Raw genomic sequence first — 25,358 nt, forward strand, 5'->3', positions numbered from 1 at the left:
AATTTTGGATTTATATAATGTACACATTTATATTGGTTTGAAATATATTATAATAATTAATTGTTACGTGTATTTGCACGTACATTCAACTAGTATATATATATATATATATGAGAGGGAGGTCCACTGTGGACCTCCCCCTCATGCGGTCCACGAGGCTGAAATAGCCTCGTGGACCGCGCATCTCCATGCTCCCAAAAAGCCCCGCAAAAATTACTGTTCAACTTCAACTTTCCCAAAACGGCATCCGGCGAGGAGATGGGATCCGCTGCCGCGGCCTTGCTCCCGGCGCCGGCGAGAGCGGCGGAGGACGACGACGATGCGAGCGGCGACAACGCGAGCGGCCACGAGAGCAGCGACGACACGAGCGGAGAGCCGGCGACGACGCGACCCTCGGCCGCGAGTCCGCGACCGCGATCGCCGATTTTTTGGGCGAATTATTCGCGAATCGCGAATAATTCGCGAATAATGATTTTTGAGGAAAAAATCACGTTTTTTTCCGATTTTTTGAAAAAAATACGAAAATCTCCGTTTAATTCGTATGTAAAAAAATCGCCAATTTAATTCACGTATTAAACGCGAATTAACTAACTATGGGCGGAGAAGCGTGAGGGGGAAAGAGATTTTGGCGCACGGAAAAAAAGAGAAAAAATTTGGCGCGAAATACGAGGTAGCTCATAATTGGTCTGCGTGACGTCAGCACGACGAGGCGGTCAAGTGAGTCAAAAGGGACTTCTTTCGAGTTCTGGTGCGCGGAGTAATGGCAGGGCCAGTCGTCCCCATTGACCAGACTTGCTGCCGGGGTGACGAAGTATTATTATTAATTAACTCTGACAGTTAAACAATCCGAACGCATCATCATCGTTTTCCAAAAAAAAAAAAAAACACAAAAATCTACCTCAGCAACTTATCCATAATATATGTTTTGTGTTGTGTTGTGTTGTAGTTCCATAGACTCTTCAACTGCTCAGAGCGCCAATTAGTAAAAAGAGTGAACGTCGTTAGAGTTTAATACCGTCTGCGAGGAAAATATTTTTTTCTACATTAAAACGAGGAAGGACCGGAAAAGGGTAGGAAATTGGTTTTGCTGCATAAATACTGACTGAGTTTAAGATACGACAATACTCTAAATCCTATGTTGATTTGTAATAATTCAATAAAACAAAATCTAACTCTGTGAAAATTGGAAAAAGATTCCCGCCCATGTTTGTGGGCCAATTCGTCGAATACTCCATTCAGCCCATGTTTGTGGGTACGTCCTGAAAAGAATCCGCCAAACTTCACCACAAACCACGCCCATTTGTGCACATAATAACCAACTCACCAGTCAACTTCGTGTTTACTTCAGAAATATCACTGCAGTATGCAGCACTAAACAGTTACGACCTGCAGTGTCATAACTTCATCACTGCAAGAACTTTACTCCAAGCAAGCTGAGCTGATCTACATATAATTTTAGCACAATTATAAACAGTTACAACCTGCAGTGTCGTAATACAAGTAACTACACCTACTAAGAGCACAAATCTCAGTCCTAGTGTAAGTAACTACACCTACTAATAACATTCCATTTAGTCCCCCATAAACAACCTACTCGTTCACGACGAAATAGAGAAAATAGATACACATAATTGCTTCGTGTGAGCAGTAGAGAACGTTCACTCCTTGGAGGACTTGTTAATGAGGGACTTGTGGATGTGCGGGATAACACTGCCGCCGGCAATGGTCCCCTTGATGAGACCGTCGAGCTCCTCATCCCCGCGAATGGCCAACTGAAGGTGGCGGGGTGTGATGCGCTTCACCTTAAGGTCTTTGCTTGCATTCCCCGCCAGCTCCAACACTTCGGCTGTTAGATACTCTAAGATTGCTGCCCAGTACATGGCTGCCGTGGCTCCTACACGCCCGCTCGCCGAGATCCTTGATTTTAGCTGACGGTGAATCCGGCCAACAGGGAACTACATATAGATGCAACACCATACAGGAATTGTAGAAGTTGAGCAAAACATTGCACAAAATTTTGGGTCGGAGAGAGGGAAATAAAAAAAAAAGCTATATTAATATACCAATCATAAAAGGCAGGCAAATTTACAAGAACAAAAGGAGGAAACACAAATACAGGATCCTGATCATCCGAAACAATACACCATGTATATGCGTCTCCCACTTAATCTAGGAATGCATAATTGCGAAAAAATTTTAAGGCAATGTTAAGTAGACAGATATGTTAGGGCAACAATTTAGTAGCTAGCTGCCATTCTCTTCTGGTGCTGCTCTATTATGCTTTACTAATGATACTCTGCCAAAAATAAATAGCAGTGCAAAAAGCTACTTCCCAACTCAATTTGGTGAGTCAAGGCAATTTATATAGCCGACAGGTAACATATGACTAGATGTGCTTGATAATCCAGCAACCGTTATAAAAATCACACACGACAGTATCAAGCATGCTACTAAAGTCAGCTTCAATCGCTTAACATATCCGAATTTGAATTGGATATAAATTCATGCATTCAAAAAACAGAAACGCAAGGCTCAGATTGTGGTCAAATCTGGATATTCGTGGTGGAACCTAATCGATTATCAGATTAATAAGAGGATGGATACGCCAGGAACCCCAAAATCCAGAGCTTTGATCAGTTTGCATCCCTAATCATACTGCGACATCAACAGGCACCAAAAGGAGATAGGTAAAAATAGAAACGAGAAGCAAGGGCTAGGGGAAGAAGCGTTCACCTGGAGACCGGCAAGCGAGGAGCGCGACACCGGCTTCTTTTTCCCCTTGTCCTTGTTCGCCGCGGTGGCCTTTGAAGCCAAAAGCTCCTTTCCTCCTTTCCCCGCCATCTCTCCGCAACCTCGCGCTTCAAAGCTCGAACCCTAAGCAGAGGAGGAACAAAAAATGAGAGAGAAAACCCTTGTTAGCCGAGTACGACGAAAGGGAGACACCTATGTGAAAGGCATGTCCATAGAAACTCTAACACAGATCGATAAGAAGAAGAAGAGAGATCCAAGAGAGAGAAAGATACCTTGGGGAGCGGGGAGGGATCGGGGAAGAGAAGCGCTGAGAATGCAGAGTAGGAGAGAATGGGGTCGGATTTGAAATTTCTTAGAGGGCAAGTTTGGGACTTGGTTGGACGGAAAATGGCGGTTACTTTCAGAGGAGGCGTGGAGAGGCTTTTGAAAGTTAGATCATGTGCCAAAATAACCCTCCAATTTGGCGGAAATAGCAGAGAGAAAGATGGGCTTTAGTCGTAATTAAACCAACCCACCGTTTGATGTTGAGGTCCATCAAAGACTAGTAACTAAAATAGAATTGAGAGCAAAAGCATACAAAGATACATTTTTCCGGTAGGGCCAATCAAACGAATAATATAATAACTAATTCATTATTATATTATAACACAATTTCCTTGCAATACCCAATGAAGTTATATTTGCAATCCAACTCAGGGCCTGCTACCGCTTGGGCTTTCGATATAAAGCGTTCTATAGGGCTCGCTAACCGCAGCATACCTGAGCGCGGCGAGCCGAATAGACTTGGCCAAATCAGTAGGATCATTTTGCCGATAGATTAGAACAGTACAGAGCCAGTCGAAGAAATCCAGCAACAGTAAACCACCAGAATACAATACAGAAGAGAGAAAAAAAAAAAAATACAACCGCAAACTGCGAACACTGTTCCATCAGGGAGCTTGAATTAGATTACATAGCAATGCGTTGCGAGATACTATCTTAGCAAATATTTTCTGCAAACAACATGGACTTTCAATTACTCGACCTAGTTAAATCCAACAGACTACTGCTACTACTTTTATTGTTCTAGTTAATAACAACCGACGAATTAACAGAATCACAGCTAGTACTAAATAATATAACAATCCCTGTAATTTAGGCAGTTTCACCTTTTAATGGTCATCATCTTCATTCCTTGGTGGACTTGTTAATGAGGGACTTGTGGATGTGGGGGATGACACCGCCCCCAGCGATGGTGCCCTTGATGAGGGTGTCGAGCTCCTCGTCCCCGCGGATAGCCAACTGAAGGTGGCGGGGAGTAATTCGCTTCACCTTAAGGTCCTTGCTTGCATTTCCGGCCAGTTCCAATACCTCTGCCGTCAAATACTCTAGAATTGCTGCTGAGTAAACCGCTGCGGTGGCCCCAACACGACCATGTGCTGCTATCCTGGATTTCAACTGCCGATGGATCCGACCGACAGGGAACTATACAATTTGGAGGGAAAAAAAAAAGGCATTAGGAAGTTCAGAAGCAATTACAAAAATTTTCTGGCATTGACACTTAAATATGAATGACAAAAAACTAACTGAAAAGTGGCCAAACGTTTTCAGTTTTCTCTAATGGTAAACCACCTAGGAAAACATGGTAATGCAATCAAAACTCTAGTAACCAAATTTTAGTAAAATTTTGCCATAAAATCTAAACCTAGTTTACAAACAGCAGGAGAAACACCATATTGACATGGCATAATTCGAGTGACCTATCTATATGGAAGTACCCAAAAAAGTCCCAAGTTGAACGTACAGCTACATTAAGCGACAGTGAAAAGCATTACTCAGCTAAACTTAAAACATATACATCTAAATATTGGTATTTGCATGCAAAGCTCATCAATTTTGGTAGACAATTAAGCAACAATTTGCAAGTTCACTGGCTGGAGGATCCACCATACAGGACTGGACTTTTGGAACTTCAAAAAAACAGAAAAGAAAAGAAAAGAAGATAAATTGCTTATTTAACTTCACTCTGTTGTATGTTCAACTGGTGAGGAACAGAAAATCACAGAACCAACATGCAAGAGCACAAATATTGAAATATGTTTCAGCAATTTCTTCAAACCTCGTTCCACAAGTGTCACCAATCACATTCCATTTTAGAGCTAACACATCAAACAATTAGAAAATAGGTACCTGATGGTATAATAACAGGGAGGAGAAAAAAAAACTGTTGCAGAGAGTATATGTTGTAGTTTCAGAAGAGTAATTAAAATCTCATTTCTTCACAGAATTTGCACGCAGCCAGATAACATTGCAGTGGATTCGAAAAACCAAATTTCGAGGAACAATTGGTGTAGAGATGAACTATGAAATCACTCCTCATAACTAGCAACTTCTTTCATTTTTTTACTATGACTCTCTTTATAGTCACTATGAGTGAGGGTCTACTTGGGCCTGCTGTGCCTTGCATAAGTATAGTGTTGTTTGATGAATTATTGTCTAAGTAATTCTATTAAAAGAAGCACTGCAATCAATTAACTCAAACAACTTCTTTCTCGACCACTTTGTTGCTGTGTGAGTCACACCCTTCGTTTCAATTAACTTCTTTCTCAATCAATTAACTCAAACAGCTGGTGTGAGTCACACCCTTCGTTTTTTGTTGCTTTTTTTGTTACTGTCTCTTTTTCTGTACCAGGTTCTTCTTTTGTAGTTATTTTTTTCTCCTGACTTTTCGCTTTCTTGAGGCCTCGGCTGCCTCACTCTATGTAGCTTAATTCAACCACTTTATGAAAATGAAGCAGGTAGTGTGCTACCTTTCTCTCAAAAAAACTTCTTTCTCGACCAAAATCAAAAGCGCCAAACAAGAGCTTCTACTTTTGAGGGGCTCAAAATTTCATTTTGACTCTACAATCCAGCAGAAATTCTAGATTTTTTTTTTCCCCCTCTCTTTGCTAAGCGCTCTGCTAGAGGCTACTGCTATTGAAAGCAGGAGCAGAAACAGAGCCAAACAGGTTATGATTACATTTACCTTCCCAGAAATACTGAATAGATCTGTTCTCCCACTACCTCTTCAATGCAAAATTACAATCCATCTATGCATAACACAAATTCGAAACTATTAAGGAGCTCATGTTACAATTCAAAAAGGATTTAAGACGATTACGCAGAAGCAAATACAAACTGTGAAACATCACACCTGCAGATTACTTGGAAAGAAGAAATTAACAGGATTACCTGCAAACCGGCTCGGGAGGATCTGGAAACTGGCTTCTTCTTCTCCTTGTCCTTGTTCGCAGCCGTCGTCTTCGCCGCCAAAAGCCCCTTCCCTCCTTTACCCGCCATAGTATCTCCCGCTTCCCTAAAAATCGATTGCTCAAACTCGTCGATCACCAAAATAAAATCAACCTATACTGTGGCTCCATACCCAGAAAACTGGGGAAGTCATCTGAACTCGAGAGGCAAAAGAAACCCTAATCGAAAGGAGAAGCGGAAATGGACAAGCGGGGTAGGAGGGAAGAGTACCTCTTTTTGGCTCCTTCGAATCCAGCAAGGGGTTTCGATTTGGGCTTGGGGATGGGGAATGGGGATTCCGCGTTTATATTGAGGACGCAAGAGGAGTCTTCTTCCAAATCTAACCCCAAAGCTTACCCTAATGTTTGTTGCTATGTTTGTTATGCTTAGACATGATATATGGAAAATGGGAGGGGTATATAGTGGGAACCCGAGTGATGCTTGATCTGCGGGTTATTGGACTGCATTAGGTAAGCCCAACAATGGCCTGCCAAGCCAAGCCGAATTTTGGCCCCATAACGGCTAGGCCCATTATTATGGTCTAATATTGGCCTGATATAGTCGACTATTGGGTATGTCCAACCCGGCCCATTAGAATTCTAATTCAAGGGAGATTTATGGGCCGACACGTGCCCCTCTCTCCGGGGCCCATATTTAAGGCCCACATGTCAGCCTCTTAACACTCACGAGCTTCCGCTCGTAGCTCACGCAACCGCTCGTTCCGCGTTCCTCTCTCCCGATCGTCTCCACCTCCGTCTCCATCGCGACCCACTCATCGCCTCTCCCCTTCCCAGAACCCTAGACCTAATTGTTCGTGAGAAACCCTAGAACTCAAGCCTATCCCTCTCGTCTCTCGATTCCCTTTCGCGTTTACTATCGTCTTCGTGCTTTCTCGTGCCGCTCTAGAGAAACCGCGGAAATATTGGGGGAAGGAGAGAATGTAGATCACGATCCCTACGAAAGCGTCTTCAGTTTCCCAGATAAGTATGCTTAATCTCGTTTTAATCCAGTGCCGTTTCGAGCATGTGATAACTCGATCTCGTATCGATGGTTTTAGTATGTGGATATGGTTTAGCGGATAAAAGAACTCGGCTAGATTTTAGTTCGTTTTCTCTTTTTTTTTTTTTTGTGCTGTTTTTGACCATCTAAATGATTTTAGTGTGCATGCATTCTCGGTTGGAGTTTGGAGTGGTAGGGGATAACTAATTGGGGCATATATATACACCATTCAACTCGTTGATTACGGCTGTTAATGTATGGTTTACTCGATCTATTCAGGTTTTAGATTCTACAATGCCATTTGATTGAGCATATGTACGGTGAGTGGCTTAATCTCCTCAAGTGTTTCTTTATATCTTACTCAGAACGATGAGTTTTACAGTAAGAATGCTTTTGAAGTTGCGATACCTCTAGGACGTAATATGTCAATTCTACAACATTGCGACTTTGTTGACTTCAATAAGTTGAGCTGTTAAATGGAATCTCACTCTGTGCAACTATTAGAAAATTTTTAACAAACTTCAAGGAAGAAAAATGTGGAAGTATTTTTTTTTCTCAAACTTCTAATGCTAATTCCGAGTTATTCTATCAATAATTACTTGGTCAATCTCATGTAAATCAGGTTGGCAGGCCATAAAACCTGCATTATATGCAATAGTGAAGTGCCCGTGCCCTTCTTTTGTGAAGCGGCCCAGACTAGAATATTGTGATAGGTGAAGGTGCCCAAGTTTGAATTGAACCCAGCTGTGATCACATACGAGGTTCAGACCTTCGGTCGGAATTGGTAGTATTCCTTCCCCTGTTTGATATATTTTATTTAGACCTGTTAGCTTTGAATCATAATGGCACTTCAAAATAAAAGGTGATAAGTTGGATTGAACTGGAAGATGGATAACATCACTTGACAATAGCCAGAGGGAGGGAAAAGAACAAGTATAAACAATATTAACAAAACGGGAAAAGTGGATTCTTCATTTCATTCAACTTTATTTTCATTGGTATTATATTCTTCTTTTCTTCTTATAACATAGCTTGCCTTTTCCCCTTTTTTTCTGATAGTTATTCTTTGAACGGAAATAGAAGGAAGAAAAGATGATTAATCGTATTCATATTAATAGATATATAGTTCTCTATTGGAGAGGCGATACATAATTTTATCTATTATGCTTTCTATAGGGATGTATTTCCTACCTGTATTTAAGTATATGGGATTATTGTTAGTCTACTATGAAAAACTGCTTCATTTACTTCTGTTGTGAAACCTTCCCTTATCCTTCCAAGTATGTCACTCTCCCGAATAGGTTGAGGCCTTTCTTTATTAATCGTTTCAAGCCTTATTTTTAACAAACAATTTAAGACAATTCTAGTTTATCTTTTTTTTTGTTTCTGCGGTCTTGACCTGTAGATTTGAGTTTAATTAACATCTTAGCTCACCGACCGTTTATAGTGCAAGTGGCAAAGGACTTGATGGTTGGTATCCGAGGTCCCAAGTTCGAAGCCTAGTTGCTTTATATTACCAGCTAAGTTCATTTCTTAAAAAAAAAAAAGAACAAAGCGGGTAGCATGCTACCATTCTCTCTCTCAAAAAAAAACATTTTGGCTCAATTGAGGCTATAAGATAATGGGAACTTTTAAATCAAAAGCTTTCTTTTTTTTTCCCCTTCCATCTAGCATATTTCATGTCTCAAAGAATTTTAGGGCATTGCTCTACAGTCTTTCCACACTTAAACAACCACAAGTAAGGTATACAACTCTCTCTGTCAAATGATCTTGTAATTTCATTGGCAAGTCCTTCTCTTCTATAGTTTCCTTGACTAGCAGTTAGAGGTTAATCTTTAAAGGTTTGATAGCAGGTTGACAGCTAGTCATGAAATTGATCCTTGACCTCATGGATGTCTGTGTGAAACCCAGAAGTCTAATTATACTACTCTCTGTCCTATGTAATCTATCCGGCTTAAAATTCTCCTTGTTTTATTGCTTCCTTCACTCCTCTTTTTTGTACTCAATTCTTCATCAATTACTTGTGGAAGGATTCTTTTACATTTCATTCTTGATCCAATAAAAGATGTGCAAGTCTGCTCATCTATCATGATATAATTAAACCGAATTGCTTTTAGTTCTTTTTTTCCATCACTTTCGCTGTTCCAGTGCTTCATATGCAAGGTTTTTTTTTTTATTAAAGTACCTTATCAAACTTAGTCTCCCTCACTTTCTGAATTCCTCACCATCTAGAAGTTTTTACTGCTGTGATAATTTTAGGATGCTCCAACCTAGACAGAGGTATGAGCTTAGCAGTAACTGCAGTTTACCTTGTGATGCAACCTCATAGCTAGGATCATCTTTCTGTGGTCCTATTGATTTTGTGAATTGCACACCAATTAAAGGTCTAGAAGTTTTTACTGCTGTGATAATTTTAGGATGCTCCAACCTAGACAGGGATATGAGCTTAGCAGTAACTGTAGTTTACCTTGTGATGCAACGTCATAGCTAGGATCTTCCTTCTGTGGTCCTTTTAATTTTGTGAATTGCACAACAATTAAAGGTCTTTTCTGTGGGTTTGATTTGGCAGAAGTCCTAGTTTTTCTTGTAACAAGGTGTTGTGCATATGACTCTCCTAATTCCTTGATGATTCTAGTCTTGCAGTGAACTGGAATAATATATGATTTTTTTTTTCCTTTTTCTGTAGTTCTAGAGGCCTTGTGTCGTCCATTTGGTCTCTACATTGTATGACATAAAGTTATTTGGTATGTCCTAGAAAGTCTCGTTTAGTTTGTTGGGCTCCTCGCTTTGTATGTCCCTTCATTTTAAGTCTTTCCTAAATAAGGAAATTTTTGGTTCATTAAGCAATTAGCTGTTGGTTCATTATCACTCATCGTAACACAAAGCATATGAAGTTCTTAAGTGCTTGCAGAAATTAATTCGCTTAGACCTTGTTAGTACTGCTTTCTTTTTTCCACCTCTTTTCCTCCATCCTTGCTATTTTTGGTTAGCTTATGATGCACCCGGGATGCAGAATAGACAGTGAAGCCATAAGAGTTGCTAGTTAGTTTTTGTCTTTTGTTGTCAATTGCAAACCCTAGTTTTACACATTGTAAACAGGTTGCCATATGTTGGCCCATTCAATCTATTAATCTGTGCTTGAAGGCAAGAACAAGGAAAGAATAAACCAGATGCACTACCTAAGGTGGCCCTAGTATCACCATTCTGTTATGACCTAGTTGGAAATGCCAACCATCTAATTGAGGGAACATAGGTTAAGGGCGAAAATGTCAATCAAATCCTAGGAGAGTGCTGGGACCAAATCGTATTGCATCACTCAATATCCTTTTTCTTTATGTCTCCATCAATCAATAAAAAGAACCCTGTTAATCCCCTGTTTCTTCAAAGCAAAAGATATAATGATTCACAAAAGGGAAAAGCATTTGCTGCTTTCTCACAAGAAAAAGAAAAGTGGGTGGGTAGTGTTGTCATACTCTTTACCCAATAAGATAGGTTGGTAATACACCAATAAGAAAGTAGACACCATTTAGTATCAATAAACAATGGTAGAAAGTTGATTAATTTCTCAGAGATTAAATTCTTAACAGAAACTTAAGGTTTAATAGATCAATTAGATAGAGCTGCCAGAGAATGGATATTTCCGATGATCTTATAACTAACAGAAGTTGTTTTTTAATAGATATTATGGATGCTTGTGGAGTTACTTACATAAGTGATAACTTCTTGTTGTCCGTACAAGAGACAAAAGGATCTTCTTTTTTATACTTTTCATGCCCTTATATGGAGCTCCACGTACTCATTGTTCCTAAACTTTCGACAAATTATCATCTGCTCCCTATTTTATTCATTTAAGCAGGTTGATCCATAATATTTCTTTAAGTTTTGTGGTGCCATTGCTCGAAATCTGTCCAAAATCCATTTTATCTGGACGTGTCCTCTATGTGAAGGAAGCTAGAGATAAGAATCCAGAATTCCTGGTCGTTAACAGATGTTAGGAATTTTGAATGGTAAATGCATCTAGAAAATTATCAAAAAAAGCTACGATCAGTATTCAGCTATTTAATGAAAGAGTTTAGCGACCTGATTGCAATTTTGCGGAAGTTCAGAGAATAGTGACAGATTTATTATAATATATATGCAGAAATTTACCCTCACCATGTTAGTCACCTGTCTATTGCAATTAGTTTCTCAATAAAATTATAAACCATGAATGTGTAAAACCCTTGGCTGGAGGAAACGATTCATTATAATGCTTTTTGAATGATTATCTTGTTTGAAATGCGTTTTAATGAACATCTCAAATGTACCTGTAAATACACTTAGATGAGCTCTTTTGTGGTTCCAAACTTTTGCACATTTTCTCTTCGCAGCCATGCTTCTATTTCTTTATTCATGGTATCCATGTCCTGTTAGGTCATCTTTGTATTTGTCTACTATGTTTTAAAGTAAATAATTAAGGAAGTGTTATTATGGCTTTTCTTTTCTTTTATTTTGTGATTACCTTTTGTGATCTGCATTATTTAATAGATTTTTTTTTTCTTGCATTCTGAAGAGATGGTTGCTATTCATATTTTTTGTGACATTTTACTCTCTTTTTCTCTCTCCTGCCTGGTCTGTTTTTGCATGCCTGTTTTACTGAATTTATTGATTGAGAACAGTGAGGTAATGATGTAACTAGAAGATCCTCCCATTGTTTTTCTGATAATTATAACGACAATTTTTTCTGATAATTATAACAACAACGAAGTAAGTCTTGCAAAACAGAAATTTTTAGTTTATGCTTGTTAAATCTCCATACAAAATATTGTGATAAAATCCTCCTCCTAAATCATTCCAGACCTATCAGCAAGACTACGAACAATTTCTTGTTGAAAGAGCAATAATAGATAATACTGAAGTATTATATTCTAAACCTATGTCTCCAGATATATTAGTCTAAAGCTGATGGAGCCTCATAAGGTGTCTTGCCAATGGAGAAATAATTCTTACCTACCTGTTATTATTTCTAGTTGTTTGGTAACCAATCTATTAAAACAGTATGCTTCAGCATCTAGGGTATTACCAATCTTATTAAAACAGTATGCTTCCGCATTTGTACTGATGTGACCTAGGTAACCTAGCAGTTATGACAAAAGAACGTCTTCAGAGGTGGATAAGCTTGATAAATTGTTGGACAATACTTCAATTTTGCTGTTTTTCATTTTTGTTCTTAATACTCGGATTGTTAAATACCAAAGTTGAGATCTTCGGTTATTTTATCTGAGGAAACCTATAACTTTTATCTGTCGAAACTGTAAGTGCATGCTGTTGGGCATGCTACTATAACATATGCTACCTTATTGATTTATGTAGTCCAAGTGCCTATCCTAGACACATATTATGAAATAATTCACATAAATGTCATGATATAAAGGTGCTTCATTTGTAACTTCAATCCATTTGCCGCTTCAGATTATCTTGATGATTTTCCAGATCTAAGGTATCTTTTTACTTTAATGATACCCGTGACTATAGTAACTTGTAAAAACTTCCACTCTGTATATGGTATGAACATGGCATAACTATTGTAGCTTGTTTGTTAAAAAACACTAGTGCATGAAGAAGCTTACACTTTGGTGCATAAAGAAGCTTGCTTTCACCTAGATCAAAATTTTGAGTTATGAAATTGATTGGAAATTTTTGTTGGGTACTACATGACAGGGAATGAACAAGCGTCATGTTCACTCCCTAGTCTGTAGGACTTTAAATTGAATATATTCCCACTTCAGGTAGATTTGTTTACTTGTTTTAAAATCGTTATTTTCGCTTTCCAGTAGGGAAGTACCTAAATAAAAAAAGGTTGGATAGAGAAGTTGCTCGATTAGTAATGGAATTTAACCTTTATTTTCTCCATATTTTGTGACTTCTCTCTGTATTCTTTATTAAAAAAGTAAGTAGAATTTTTCTTTACCTGCTTAATTATATGCTGCTTGATGGAAATTATTATTAACTCCCCACTGGGTCCATGTACATCAATATATCATCTATGGATTTGACGTATCAGTCTTTTTATTGTCTGTGATTGTTCTGTCGCATGATCTGTTTACCATCTTTTTTTTCTTGCCAACAATTAATGAATTATTATTATTATTATTATTATTATTATTATTATTGTTATAGAGTTTGACTGGGCTACTATCGGTAGTAAACTTCTCGATTTATTACCGATTTGTTTTTGATGATAGAACTTTCAAATCGACGATCGGCTCGTTGAACATGATCTAGACCATTTAAATTATCTAGAAATCAAATTTTATGATTTTTTGGTATCACTAACGGAACGATCAAAGGGTCACAAAATTTATAATTTTAATGGCCGATATGGTGCGTTTGCTCGTTTAACGGTATAGAAGAGTTTAAATCAACTAAATTTTTGTTAAAAAATTTTTTTTAAACTATTTAAAATAAGATCTAGACTCTAGATCTCAAATATAAAAATTGTATCATCACTTTTTGAAGGATATTCATTTTCAGCCATTCATTTTTCTGTTCACTTGATGGACCAGAGAACAATATCGAAAATGTGTGAAATTTGATTTTTAAATAGTTTAAATAGTTTAGATCATGTTTAACGGTGCCGATCATCAATTTGGAAGCCCTATCATCGAAAACAAATCGGTAGTAGACCGAGCCGTTTACTACCAATAGTATTCTAGCAAAACTCTCTCTATATATATATATATAGAACTAGGGTACTATATTATTAGTAGCATCAAATTATTAGTGCTATTAGGCTTTCGGCCCTTGGATGAAGAGACGTGTGGTTGAGTAGATGGTTGGTTGAATAGTATAATTTAACGGACGGAATGGTCAAATGGATAGATCTAACAACGAAAAATTTGGAAGCACCAAGCGCTTGGTGCTATTGATAGTATAGTAGCCGGACTATCTCTCTATATATAGAGAGTTGAGCTGAAATATTATCAATTGTAAACTGGCTTCGTTGCCTTCAGAGTTGTTTTTCGATGATGGAGCCTCCAAATCAACGATCAGCACTGTTGAACAAAATCTATACCTCTTAAAATATTTAGAAATCAAATTTTAAATCTTGTCGACATCATTTGATCTAATGATCAAAGTGTTTCAAAATTTATAATTTTAATGGTCAATAGAAGGCGTTTTCTGGTTTAACGGTGTAAAAATAACCAAATCAATTGAATTTTAATTAGAAAATTTTTTAAACTATTTAAAACGAGATCTATTATCTTGATTTTGATTACAAAATTTCTATCATCATTTTTTAAAGGATATTTATTTTTAGTCGTTCATTTTTGTGTCTATCAAGAGAATAGTATCGAAAAAGTATAAAATTTAGTTTTTAAATGCTTCAAGTGGTATAAATCATATTCAACGCTACTGATCGTCGATTTGGAAGATCCATCATCGAAAATAAATTGGTGGCAACGGAGCCCGTTTGCTACTAATAGCATTCCAGCTCAACTCTCTCTCTCTCTCTCTCTCTCTCTATATATATATTATATTATATATAGAGAAGAGAGAGAGAGAGAGAGAGAGAGAGAGAGAGAGAGAGAGAGAGAGAGAGAGAGAGAGAGTTGGACTGGACTACTATTAGTCGCAAAATTTCATTGTTGGCTCCAGTTTTTTAGTCTTTGGATTAACTCTTTTCATTTTTTCTAAACATTGGATTAAATATTATAACCCAGTGGGGACCACTCAACCCTAGGGGGACCACTCAACTTTAATCGACTAATATCATCTTGATCCTATAATTTTTCATCCAAGGGTTAAAACTTTGATAGCAAAAAGTGTGTTTTACTATTAATAGTATTCCAGCCTAATTCTCTCTCTCTCTCTCTCTCTATATATATATATATATATATATATATATAATTGAGCTAGAATACTCTCAAAAGCACCAAATATGCTGACTTGGGTGTTTTTAAAAGTACGATGGTATACGTGCTATAAAGTCGTTTTCGATACTGGAACTTTCAAATCAGTAAACGATATCGAAACAGATTATCGATTTCAAAATTCCAGTATCGAAAATGACTTGATAGCACAGAAGCTACTATGCTTCTAAAACTGAATAAGCCGAACTTTATGTGTGTGTGTGTGTGTGTGTGTGTGTGTGTGTGTGTGTAGAGCTAGGCTACTAAACTATTGGCAGCACTGAGGCCTTCATGTTACCAAGTTGTTTTCAATAATGTGGCTTTCAAATCAAAGATCGGTTCCGCTAGACTTGATTTGAATTATTGAAAATATTTGGAAACTAAATTTTATAATCTTTCAACATTATTTGGTTAGTGATAAAAAATATTTCAAAATTGATAATTTTAATGGTCGATATGATACATTTGTGAATTCAACGGTATAAAATAATTCAAATCTGATGAAATTTTTATAAAAAATTATTTTCAATATTTAGGGTAAGATCAATGTCTCTAATCTTAAATTCAAATTTATTATTATTATTTTTTTATAAAATTTTTAGTTTTAATTGTTCATTTTTTGGCTATTCGTTAATAGATAAATAATGTCAAAAAATTATAAAATTTAGTTTTCAAATACTTTTAATAGTGTAGGTCAAGTCTAACAGAGTTGATCAGCAATTTGAGAGACGCAGTATTAAAAATAACTTGATAGTACGGAGGCGTTTGTGCTTTTGTGTAACAGCCGGACTCACTCTGTCTCTTTCTCTCTCTCTCTATATATATATATTCTTTTGGACTGCGCTTAGATATTAATATAATTTTTCTTGGGCTACTGCTCATTTCTGTTTATTTGGAATTTTATTGCTCAAGTATTGTTTAGGTCAATAGTCAATTCACCCCTCTTAAACTGTCGCGTCCCTAGTAAGATGATATTATATATGTCAGGACCGATTTCATCTGATTTCCAGCTCGATTGTTAGCCTTGCTATCTCATTTTCCTTAGTATTAATCTAAGTTAGTTTATTTAGAGTTGTTTAAAATAGTATGCGCTTAATAATTTCTTTAAATTCCAAGTTGCGAAAATTATGTGTTGCCGCATGCCACTATCAATATTTTGCTCTCTTCAGAATTATCTTGTTAGATAATAAGACCATCAACACCTCAACTATTATTATTATTTTTTTACTTACTTTTTGTTTTTCTATTTTTTGAAGAAACTTTCTTCTGGGGCAAAAACCTAAAGAAAAGTAAAGCCATAACACCCATAGAATCATTGGCTTTCCTCTTTGAATGGTACTCGGATCCATTTATTTTTCTCCCCACCGTCTTTATCAGGTGTCCTTACTCATGGGCCATGGCAATAGTAAGTAGTGAGCCCGTGAACTCTACCACCTAACCTTTGGGACCATCCTCCCTTCTTCGAGATTCCCATGACCACTCAATACCACCATGCAGTTACTTGCAGTCGATAACATGAGCAATGCACTTCAGCTTTCCGCTGGGAAGCATGAGGGAAGCCGATAAAGCAGAGCTTGAAATAAGGGAAGAAGCCTCTAGTGGGCCCCAGTTGAGTAGGACTTACCACCTAACTATGGGGGCCCACCATCATGGCCTTCTTATCAGCCCCAACCGTAAAAGGTTTCCTAATTAAAGGACTTGCTCTGCTTTAGTAGTGCCCCAAGATGTGCTTAAGGTCTTTACAAAGCTGCTTACCCAGAAATGAATACACCGACTAGCCTCGATAAAGCTTTCTCTTTTTTTCATTTATTTATTTATTTATTTTTATTAATTCGGATCATCCTTTTGATGTTTCAAAATGGAAAATAGTGGGGCTTGAGATTTGATTTAGCTGTCGACTTGATCTACCCTACTTAAGTTGCAGCTAATGCAGAACAGGGAGATTTCATTTCGTTTTCTCTTTTCTTTTTGTGGGTCTGGATGCCCTTTAGAAAGTTACATGTGTTTCGACAACTTGAATCATTGCGAGTGTAACATTAAACTGCTTACCTTAAATGATGATATATCAAAAGATGAATATAGATGGTGAGAGTAGCCACCTGTACCTCTAAATAGCCACGCATCATTTCAAAAATTGGGGCCCTCCAATTAATTGGGGGTATTCTACTTCACTTTGAATAGTTCTTTCCTCTACCATTACTACTATCGAGTATAATGGAAGTGCTTTTCTAAATCCTTTTTTTCTATGCCTATTCATTGTTGAAAATTATTTTTCGTATATTATCTGTTCTTAATTGTGGTGAATATGTTTTCTGAGTTTGTTACCTATTAGACATATAGGGAGGCATAATCAGATAGTGTGTGGCTTGTCGTTTTAAAAATTCCAACAATTATTTGTTGGTTGGCAAAATTTTGTTCTCAGCTTGAACATTTCACCTGACAGTTAGCTAGAAGTACCCGAGTTTGTACCAGAATTCTTTCTATATATCTTAGATTTCTATAGAATTGGACCTAACGAAATCGAATTTATGCTTCCTAAAAAGTTTTTGGTTAACTAATATTTTTAAGGGGATTAAATCTGTAGGTTTTGTTGACGATCTCAATATAAATGTATGATTAACTCTCTCTCTCTCTCTCTCTCTCTCTCTCTCTCTCTCTCTCTCTCTCCACATTCTTTCTTCTCATTATTATTTATGTTATGTTTTAAATCTCAAGTCTAATCGTTGTTGCATTAAATTATGCGCATAATAATTGTGAGGGAGGATAAGGACGAGCTGAGAGATGACTTGATCAAGACATTTTCCTTGAGGAATTGGTTAACTTCCTCCTTTGATAGTAATAAGCCTGATTCCGCGGCAAGCAATGCTTGAGTAGAAGCTTTCGTCATTTAATTGGGTGGGGCTACCTTCTCTCTATTAATAATCGAAATATGCTATGGTCCTGTCTATTTTTCCAGACATGCCTAATGGGTATAGATTTGGAATGTCATGCGCTACTTACCAATCCTACCTTGCGTATTAGACTGGGCATACGGTGACTCACCGGTTGGATTCGTATGATGTTAATTCAATCGAATTAATTTAAAACTGCTTTAGCAATTTTGGCGTATAAATCAGGGCACCCTGATTATTATTGTTTATTATTGTTGTATCGTAATCGTGGGTGGAGTTTGGTCTAGGTTTCGGAATTGAAGCACGGAAGAGAGATTAGATAGTTTTTAGGAAAATACTTTTAGAAGAAGTAGGATTTTTAAGGAGTTAGATAAATACACACTGCATGGGACAACTGTGTGTATATTGTTGGATTTGGCTTTGGGGTCTTATCTGGTTGAACAAATTATCGCAACTCTTGACTATGCAGTTCAGAACACCTAATTCGAGAGATCAAAAAGAATAATTCTACTTCTGATTAAACGAAAGTAGGATTGGGGCTCAGATTCGTGTGGAAGGCAAACTGTGGTCAGATTCGCATGTAAATTTTTGCATCGGGTTTGAAGTATATGACCCCATATTTTAGTGTCTGTATATAATATACTATATATAATAATCAATGCCAATTTGTGGCATTTTATTTATTATAACAAAATTTGAGATTTTTCAGCTTTTGGTATGGTGTAGAAAGGAGCGAGTAGATTCGCCTCGACATGAGACACGTGGTGCAATCGAAGCCGCTAATGGGGGCCCGACCCATCTCCCCATGCCTTTGGGCTCGGCCAAAAAAATCGGTCATCACAAGTTAGCGAGGAAAGGAACTGGAAAGGAATAATTAGTCGCGTCCTTCCTTTTTCCCTCTCCCTGCTCTGGACACGGAATATGCCTTAATTTACGGATATGCCACGACACGTCGCCGTAGTAAATCCGCTCTCGGTGTCATGGCATTGGCGCGTAATTCCGGGCAACCAACCGAGGGCAAAAGCGGACATACAATCTCCTCCGTGAGCCTGCGCGCCGAACGTCCGTTAACGCCACGTGTGGAGATCGGAGCCTAGTGTAAGCACAAGCAACTGATACCACGATACGGTTAAGGATAATCCACGCCACGTCGGACTGCCACGTCCGACGGTCCGAAGCTAGTCAGCATTTTCACTCCCTCTACCCCCCCACAGCCCACAGGGCCTTCACAACCCCCCGGCGTACCCCATTATTTTTCCCCTCCTTTAAAACCCCCCTCCCCGCTTCTTCCCTTCATCGTCCCGTCCCATCCCATCCCCTCCCCTCCCCTCCCCTCTCACCGAAGCTCGCTACCCCAATCTCGAATTGAAGAGAAGCCAAAGCATCTAAATTTTCCTTCTCCAACACGACTTCACGCGAGGAACCCCTCCCCCGCTGCAACGAAAAGCTACTCGCTTTTCGAGGATCGGAAGCGATTCCCATTCCTTTTCCCCCTCTCTCTTCCTCTCTCTCTCTCTCTCTCTCTCTCTCTCTCTCTCCCTCTCGCGCGCGCGCGGGCGCTGCGTAGCTGGGAGGAGAGGAACCCTTCCATGGATCGTCGGTTTCTGATTCCGATGAAAGCGATCGCAGCGGAGGAGGATGGCGTGTTGATGGCGTAATGACTTCTCTTCCGCGATCGAAGCCTTCGCCTTTCCTCTTTTCGCAATCGATTCCTTTGTCCCGATTTTGATTTTTTTTTTTTTTTTTTTTTAAGCTGTCGCTTTAAATTCCGCCCGATATAGTAGTAATCGAAGTAGGGTTCGTAGGACTAATAGGCTTTCGGGAATAATCTAGCTAGCGATCTGATCGATCCTCTCGCATTCGATCTCCGATTGCGCCATCTCTGCCTCGATTTCCCGATCCCCTCCGATCGTGTATTTAGTGTTTCTCAGGGTTTTGGGGCTAGAAATGGAGTGGTAGCGGTCGGTCTCCCCATTCTATTCTTTGAGCTGAAGAGAGAGAGAGAGAGAGAGAGAGCGAAGCCTTTGGGTTTTTCGGTGTAGGAATCATGCCGTTTCCTATGAAGATCCAGCCGATCGATCCGAACGGGGCGATCCGAGCCGCCGATCACGCGAAGCCCGCCCCGAAATCGCGGCTGAAGCGCCTCTTCGAGCGGCAGTTCCCCGGCGTGCTCCGGAACTCCTCCGCGGAGAGGCTCCCCGGCGCCGGAGACGGGAGGGAGAGGGATCGGGACGGGTTCGATCACGAGCCGAGCTCCGTGTGCCTCGACAAGATGGTGCGGAGCTTCATGGAGGACACCGAGAAGCCCTCGCGGTGCGGCCGCAGCCGCTGCAACTGCTTCCACGGCACCTGCGACGAGGTCATCAAGGTAACAACAAGCAATGAAACAACCCACCCCTGAGCTCAATTATCAGCATCCCATTAGACCCTTAAATAAATTTCGTCGGAATCAAAACCCAGGGTTTGGCGGTGTGCACGAGCGTGGCGGAGAGGAACCTCCTAGCCGACGTTTCGAGCATCGCGGAGAAGCACAAGAGCTGCAGGCGAAAGGACGAGCTCCGCCGCCTCGTCACCGACGGCCTCCGCTCCGCGGGCTACGACGCCGCCGTCTGCCGCTCCCGCTGGGACAAAACCCCCTCCTTCCCCGCCGGTACCTACCTACCTACCTACCTACCTACCTACCTTTCTTCCTTCTTTTTTTTTTTAACCCTCTTCTTTTCGGTCCCCGCGCATCCGAAAACGCAATGGTTAATTTTTTTTTTTTTTGTGCGTTTGGAACAGGGGAGTACGAGTACGTGGACGTCGTGGTGAGGGGCGGCGCGGGGGAGGAGCGGCTGATCGTGGACGTGGACTTCAGGTCGGAGTTCGAGATCGCGCGGTCGACGAAGAGCTACCGCGCGGTGCTCCAATCCCTGCCGTCCATCTTCGTCGGGAAGGGCGACCGGCTCCAGCAGATCGTGGCCGTCGCCTCCGAGGCGGCAAAGATGAGCCTCCGCAAGAAGGGCCTCCACTTCCCCCCCTGGCGCAACCCCGAGTACATGCGCTCCAAATGGCTCTCCCCCTTCGACCGCACCTATTGTACCACTCCTCCCTCATCCCCTCCCACATCCCCTCCACCTCCACCTCCACCACCTCCACAGCAGCAGCAGCATCAGCAACAACCACAACCACCCTTGATCATCGAGGCTGAGGAGGAGGGGGATGACGAGGAGGAGCACGCTACGGCGCCGTGGGAGCCGCCGGAGGTGAAGCCGAAGGAAGAGGCGGCGCGGCGCGGGGCGAAGGTCGTCACCGGACTGGCGTCCGTGCTTCGGGACATCCCCTGATCTCTCCGGATTTTTGTCTTCTTTTTTTTTATATATTTATATTAATAGCTTTATTTTTCTATTTTCGAGTTTTCTGTTTCTTTCCTTTCCGTTTTTAAGAGGAAATTTAAGATATGCGAAAAGAGAAAAAATTTTACTACTTTTCTTTTTGGTTTATTATACTTTTTCCCTTTTTGTTTTCGGGCTTTCTTTTCTTTGAAGGAGAGACTCCGCTCGATTTGAATAGTCCTATAGTCCCATATAGAGCTTGGAAATAGCAGCAACAAGATATAATAAAATCACTGTAACAAATAGTTCTGCCTTTTTTCTTCTTTTTTTTTCCTCCCTTTTTTTTTCCTTTTTTGTTTTTGTAATAATAATAATGAATAATCTGTCTATCAACTGGTACTCATCCATAGTTTCATTTTCCGTTATTATTACACTATTATTATTATTGTTTTTTTTTTCTCTTTTCTAGTGGATAAATAAATGATGGTTAGTAGTAATCTCGGGGCAATGTTGTTTAATTAATGCGCTCGTGCTTTCATGCCTACCCCAGTGGCGGTTCCTTGAAGGGAAACAGTCACTCCAGGACTCTTCGGTAATAATAAAGGTCTCTCTCTCTCTCTCTCTCTCCGCTCTTCCATTATAATAACCCATTTATTTCATCATCCTGCTTCCCTCTTACTTTTGGTCCTAGAAAGAGGAGCCAAATTAAATAGTTTATTTTCATCATCATACTTCCTAGTCCGTAACACATGCTCTACTTGCTTCATTTTGGGTTCACTTAATTCGGTTTCCAACTTATTATTTCCTTGTGCTCACGAGTCGTGACTAGTCTTGAACTTGGTAGCGTTATCACAGTCCCTGCTTCAACCGATCTTTTGCCCGTCCATGGCGGTTTATCTTTTCCTTATTATGGTTGTAGTAGACTCTTCTCGGGTGGAGAAAGCTGTGGGCTGGTTTTAATTTGATGATGGAATACTAATCAAAACTGAAACACAAAAAAAAAATAAATAAAAAAGAAAAGAAAAGAAAAGAGAAACTCTCTTTACCTGCTGCAATAAACTATGTATTCACTTTGAACACATTTTAACAAATTCCGTAGCAGCGACAGAAATTATGATTAATATAGCAAAAGGAATTACGTCATTGGATGATACTATACTATTTTATTTTATTCTTATTCTATTCTATGTTGTTTCGAAGAGGGCGCTGCTTTTAATTACTTAGAAATAAAATAATTGAAGTGGATGGATAACAGGCGGTGTTCCTGGGCGTAAACGAATCCATAGAAATCGCGTGATTATTTCTCTCCCAACTTTTTCTTTTTTTCTTTCCTTTTTCTTTTTTTTTAACAAAATCGTCTTAATATATCAACACCACAAGCGTAGTGGTTGTGAGCATCCAACTCCGTCTCGCCACATAAAAAGAATTATTATTATTATTATTATTATTATTATAATTCTGGAATGGAGGGAAAAGTAATATATGGTGAGATGTTCTTAGAAGAGAGATCTTTATTAAAATTATTTTTATATTTTTATGATGGCCACTCACAATTTCCATTTATTACAAATTTACAATAAATACAGGCATTCATGAGATAGCGCATGTTGAATTATTCATCAAATATTAATTACTGTAAGTTTGAATAAATCAATAACATTTTTTTTTTTTTGAAATAATTTTGAAGTGAACAAACTACATACTACATACCGCCCCGACCCCAACCAAAATCGCAATCGCTTCTTCACCTCAGCGGCGTAGGTTAGCACAGCAGTCTCCGTACGGACTACCGTGCGCCGTCCTGATCGCGTCGTTCTCCGCGCTGTCCCCTTCCGTGCATGTTAGCGCTCCACCCATCCGACTAAAATGCGCCGCCGCGAGATATTACTCTGAGCACCGGGGCCCACAACAGTGACATGCAACCGTTACACCACAGGAACCTACTACCACCACTTCTGCTGCTGCCAATAATAAATAACAAATAAAAATAATAATAATAATAATAATAATAATAAGAAGGACAAATAAAACGATAATAATAACGACTTTATTACAATCTCAACGTCCCATCTATAACGTACACCACACGGGCTATAACACGACGCTACTGCACAGGGGATTTGGTGTGGCAAAAGCAATAACATAATAGCACTTGTCCCTACATCCTTTTTCCCGTCTTATCTCCGTGATTGCGACCACCCCACTCCCACAATCATTACTCTGTATATATTTTTATATCCTTTTCTTTTTGAAAAGATATGTCCCCGCTAGTGGGGACTCTTTAATTTCCACTTTTTGATTTTGCACCCATCTCTATACAAAAATATTTTTTAAAACTGAATTTTCATATATAAAAAAAATTATAAAAAAATTAGCAAAAAAGATTAAAAAAACCTTCAAAAAATCTTCATGTGGTTTCACATTTTTTTTATTTTACTATTCTGTAATTTAAATTGTATCAAATTAGTACCCTATGATTTCGCACTTTCTCACTTTAGTATCCTGTGATTTAAAGTATATCAAATTAGTACTCTATGATTTTATTTTTGTATCATGTTACTACCCTATAATTTTATTTTTGTATCAAGTTAGTACCCTGTTGTTTTATTTTTCTCTTAATAAAATATTAAACCACAGGGTACTAAAGTCAGAAAGTGCGAAACCACAGGGTATTAAAGTGAGAAAGTGTGAAACCATATGGTACTAACTTGATACATTTTAAACCACAGGACACTAAAGTAAAATAATGCGAAACCACAGAGTACTAACTTGATACAGTTTAAACTACAGAGTAGTAAAGTGAGAAAAAGTGAAACCACATGGGGGTATTTGAAGTTTTTCCAAAAGATTATAACCCTCTAATATATATATATATATATATATATATATATATATATATATATATAGAGTTGAGCTAGAATACTCTCAAAAGCACCAAGGGGATGGTGCTTTTGAGTTTTTAACAATTGGATTGAGAGATGTAAGGTTGAGATGATAGTGGTAGGTGGTGGTAGGTGGTGGTAGGTGGAATAGTATTTGATCCAAGGGGTATTAGTAATTAAGGAGTAGATCCAAAGGCTAGAAATTTAGAAGCACCAAGGTGTTGGTACTTCTAAAAGTATTCTAGCTCAATTCTATATATATATATATAGAGAGAGAGAGAGAGAGACCTAGGTTGAAATACTATTAATAGCACCAAGCGTTTGGTGCTATCAGGTTTTCAGCTCTTGGATTAAAAAACGTATTGTTAGAATGATGTAGGCCCTCTAGGGTTGAGTGAGTTATTGATTTAATAGTATAATCTAACGAGTGAAAATAGTTTAAGAATTAAATCTAACGGTGGAAAACTTGATAGCACCAAATATTTGGTGTTATCAATAGTATTGCAGCGGGACTATATATATATATATATATATAGTCTTTAGTCTTTACTTTCGAAAATAGTATTCTTGTAAGTTATTTTTAATAATAAGATATTTGATTCAACGATCGGTTTCAATAGGTATAATTTATACTATTAAATTATTTTAAAACTAAACTTTATAATTTTTCGATATGATGTATCAAGTGATCAAAATGTCTCAAAAATAATTATTTTAACACTCGATGTGACAAGTTTTTAAGTTCATCAGTATAGAACAATCCAAATTACATAAAAATTTTATAGAAAATTCCTTAACATTAATACCAAGAATAATACTTTTGATTTAATATTTGAATTTTTTATCACTGCTTTTTATAAGATTTTTATTCATTTTGAGATTATTCGTTTACTAGCCAAATAAAGTAAAAAAATTATGAAATTTGATTTTTAAATAGTTCTAATAGCGTGTATCATGTTTAACGAAACCAATCGCGGAATCGAATATTCTATTATCGAAAATAAATTACAAATAAAGATCTTCGTATTTTTAAAAATATACAAGTCTCTCTCTCTCTCTCTCTCTCTATATATATATATATATATATATATATATATATATATATATAGGCTGGTGCTACTATATTTTTATAAGTATAGAGTTTTTCATACTCATAAATTATTTTTAATGATGAAATTTTCAAATCGACGGCCTACTCCGTTAAATATAATATAGGATATTTGAAATTTTTAAAAAATAAATATTACTAGCATTGGTTTTTTAAATGTTACTCTCTTCTCCTCCTTTGCCGTTATTAAGTGTCGGACGGGATATATCAGAATAATGCTAGAGTGTAATAATAGTTTTGTAATGATAATAATT

The 25,358-nt window shown here is 38.4% G+C and overlaps 3 protein-coding genes across 4 annotated transcripts in view; 1 reads left to right on the forward strand and 2 right to left on the reverse strand.

The window, feature by feature from the left end:
* The window catches only part of LOC109721791, a 23,497-nt gene extending 1,952 nt beyond the window's left edge, over window positions 1–21,545 (forward strand). The window contains exons 2-4 of one of the 2 annotated variants that reach the window (XM_020249579.1): window positions 19,795–20,168; window positions 20,261–20,450; window positions 20,582–21,545. In XM_020249579.1, the coding sequence (XP_020105168.1) occupies window positions 19,848–20,168; window positions 20,261–20,450; window positions 20,582–21,126 (1,056 nt within the window). In that variant the 5' untranslated portion in view covers window positions 19,795–19,847 and the 3' untranslated portion in view covers window positions 21,127–21,545. Of the gene's footprint in view, window positions 1–17,569; window positions 20,169–20,260; window positions 20,451–20,581 lie in introns of those variants that run through there. The other variant, XM_020249578.1, reaches the window with a different exon arrangement.
* On the reverse strand, window positions 1,059–3,451 carry LOC109721793 (probable histone H2A variant 3). The gene is made up of 3 exons (XM_020249582.1): window positions 3,024–3,451; window positions 2,734–2,874; window positions 1,059–1,955 (listed from the first exon to the last, which is right to left on the reverse strand). The coding sequence occupies exons 2-3, from the start codon at window positions 2,839–2,841 to the stop codon at window positions 1,659–1,661; spliced, it is 405 nt and encodes a 134-aa protein (XP_020105171.1). The 5' UTR covers window positions 2,842–2,874; window positions 3,024–3,451; the 3' UTR covers window positions 1,059–1,658.
* On the reverse strand, window positions 3,598–6,394 carry LOC109721792 (histone H2A variant 1). The gene is made up of 3 exons (XM_020249581.1): window positions 6,250–6,394; window positions 5,962–6,085; window positions 3,598–4,215 (listed from the first exon to the last, which is right to left on the reverse strand). Exons 2-3 carry the CDS (start codon window positions 6,067–6,069, stop codon window positions 3,919–3,921), a joined length of 405 nt encoding a protein of 134 aa, XP_020105170.1. The 5' UTR covers window positions 6,070–6,085; window positions 6,250–6,394; the 3' UTR covers window positions 3,598–3,918.

The sequence above is a fragment of the Ananas comosus genome, linkage group 15 (genome assembly GCF_001540865.1).
Source record: "Ananas comosus cultivar F153 linkage group 15, ASM154086v1, whole genome shotgun sequence".
NCBI classification, from domain to species: domain Eukaryota; kingdom Viridiplantae; phylum Streptophyta; class Magnoliopsida; order Poales; family Bromeliaceae; genus Ananas; species Ananas comosus.

Bases quoted from the DNA above. Each gene is read 5' to 3' on its own strand.
- LOC109721792 (XM_020249581.1), bottom strand. From the start codon at position 6,069: ATGGCGGGTAAAGGAGGGAAGGGGCTTTTGGCGGCGAAGACGACGGCT. The intron at 4,216-5,961 runs GTAATCCTGTTA...CAAATTGTATAG, and splicing joins CCTCCCGAGCCGGTTTGCAG to TTCCCTGTCGGTCGGATCCA.
- LOC109721793 (XM_020249582.1), bottom strand. From the start codon at position 2,841: ATGGCGGGGAAAGGAGGAAAGGAGCTTTTGGCTTCAAAGGCCACCGCG. The intron at 1,956-2,733 runs GTGAACGCTTCT...ATCTATATGTAG, and splicing joins CCTCGCTTGCCGGTCTCCAG to TTCCCTGTTGGCCGGATTCA.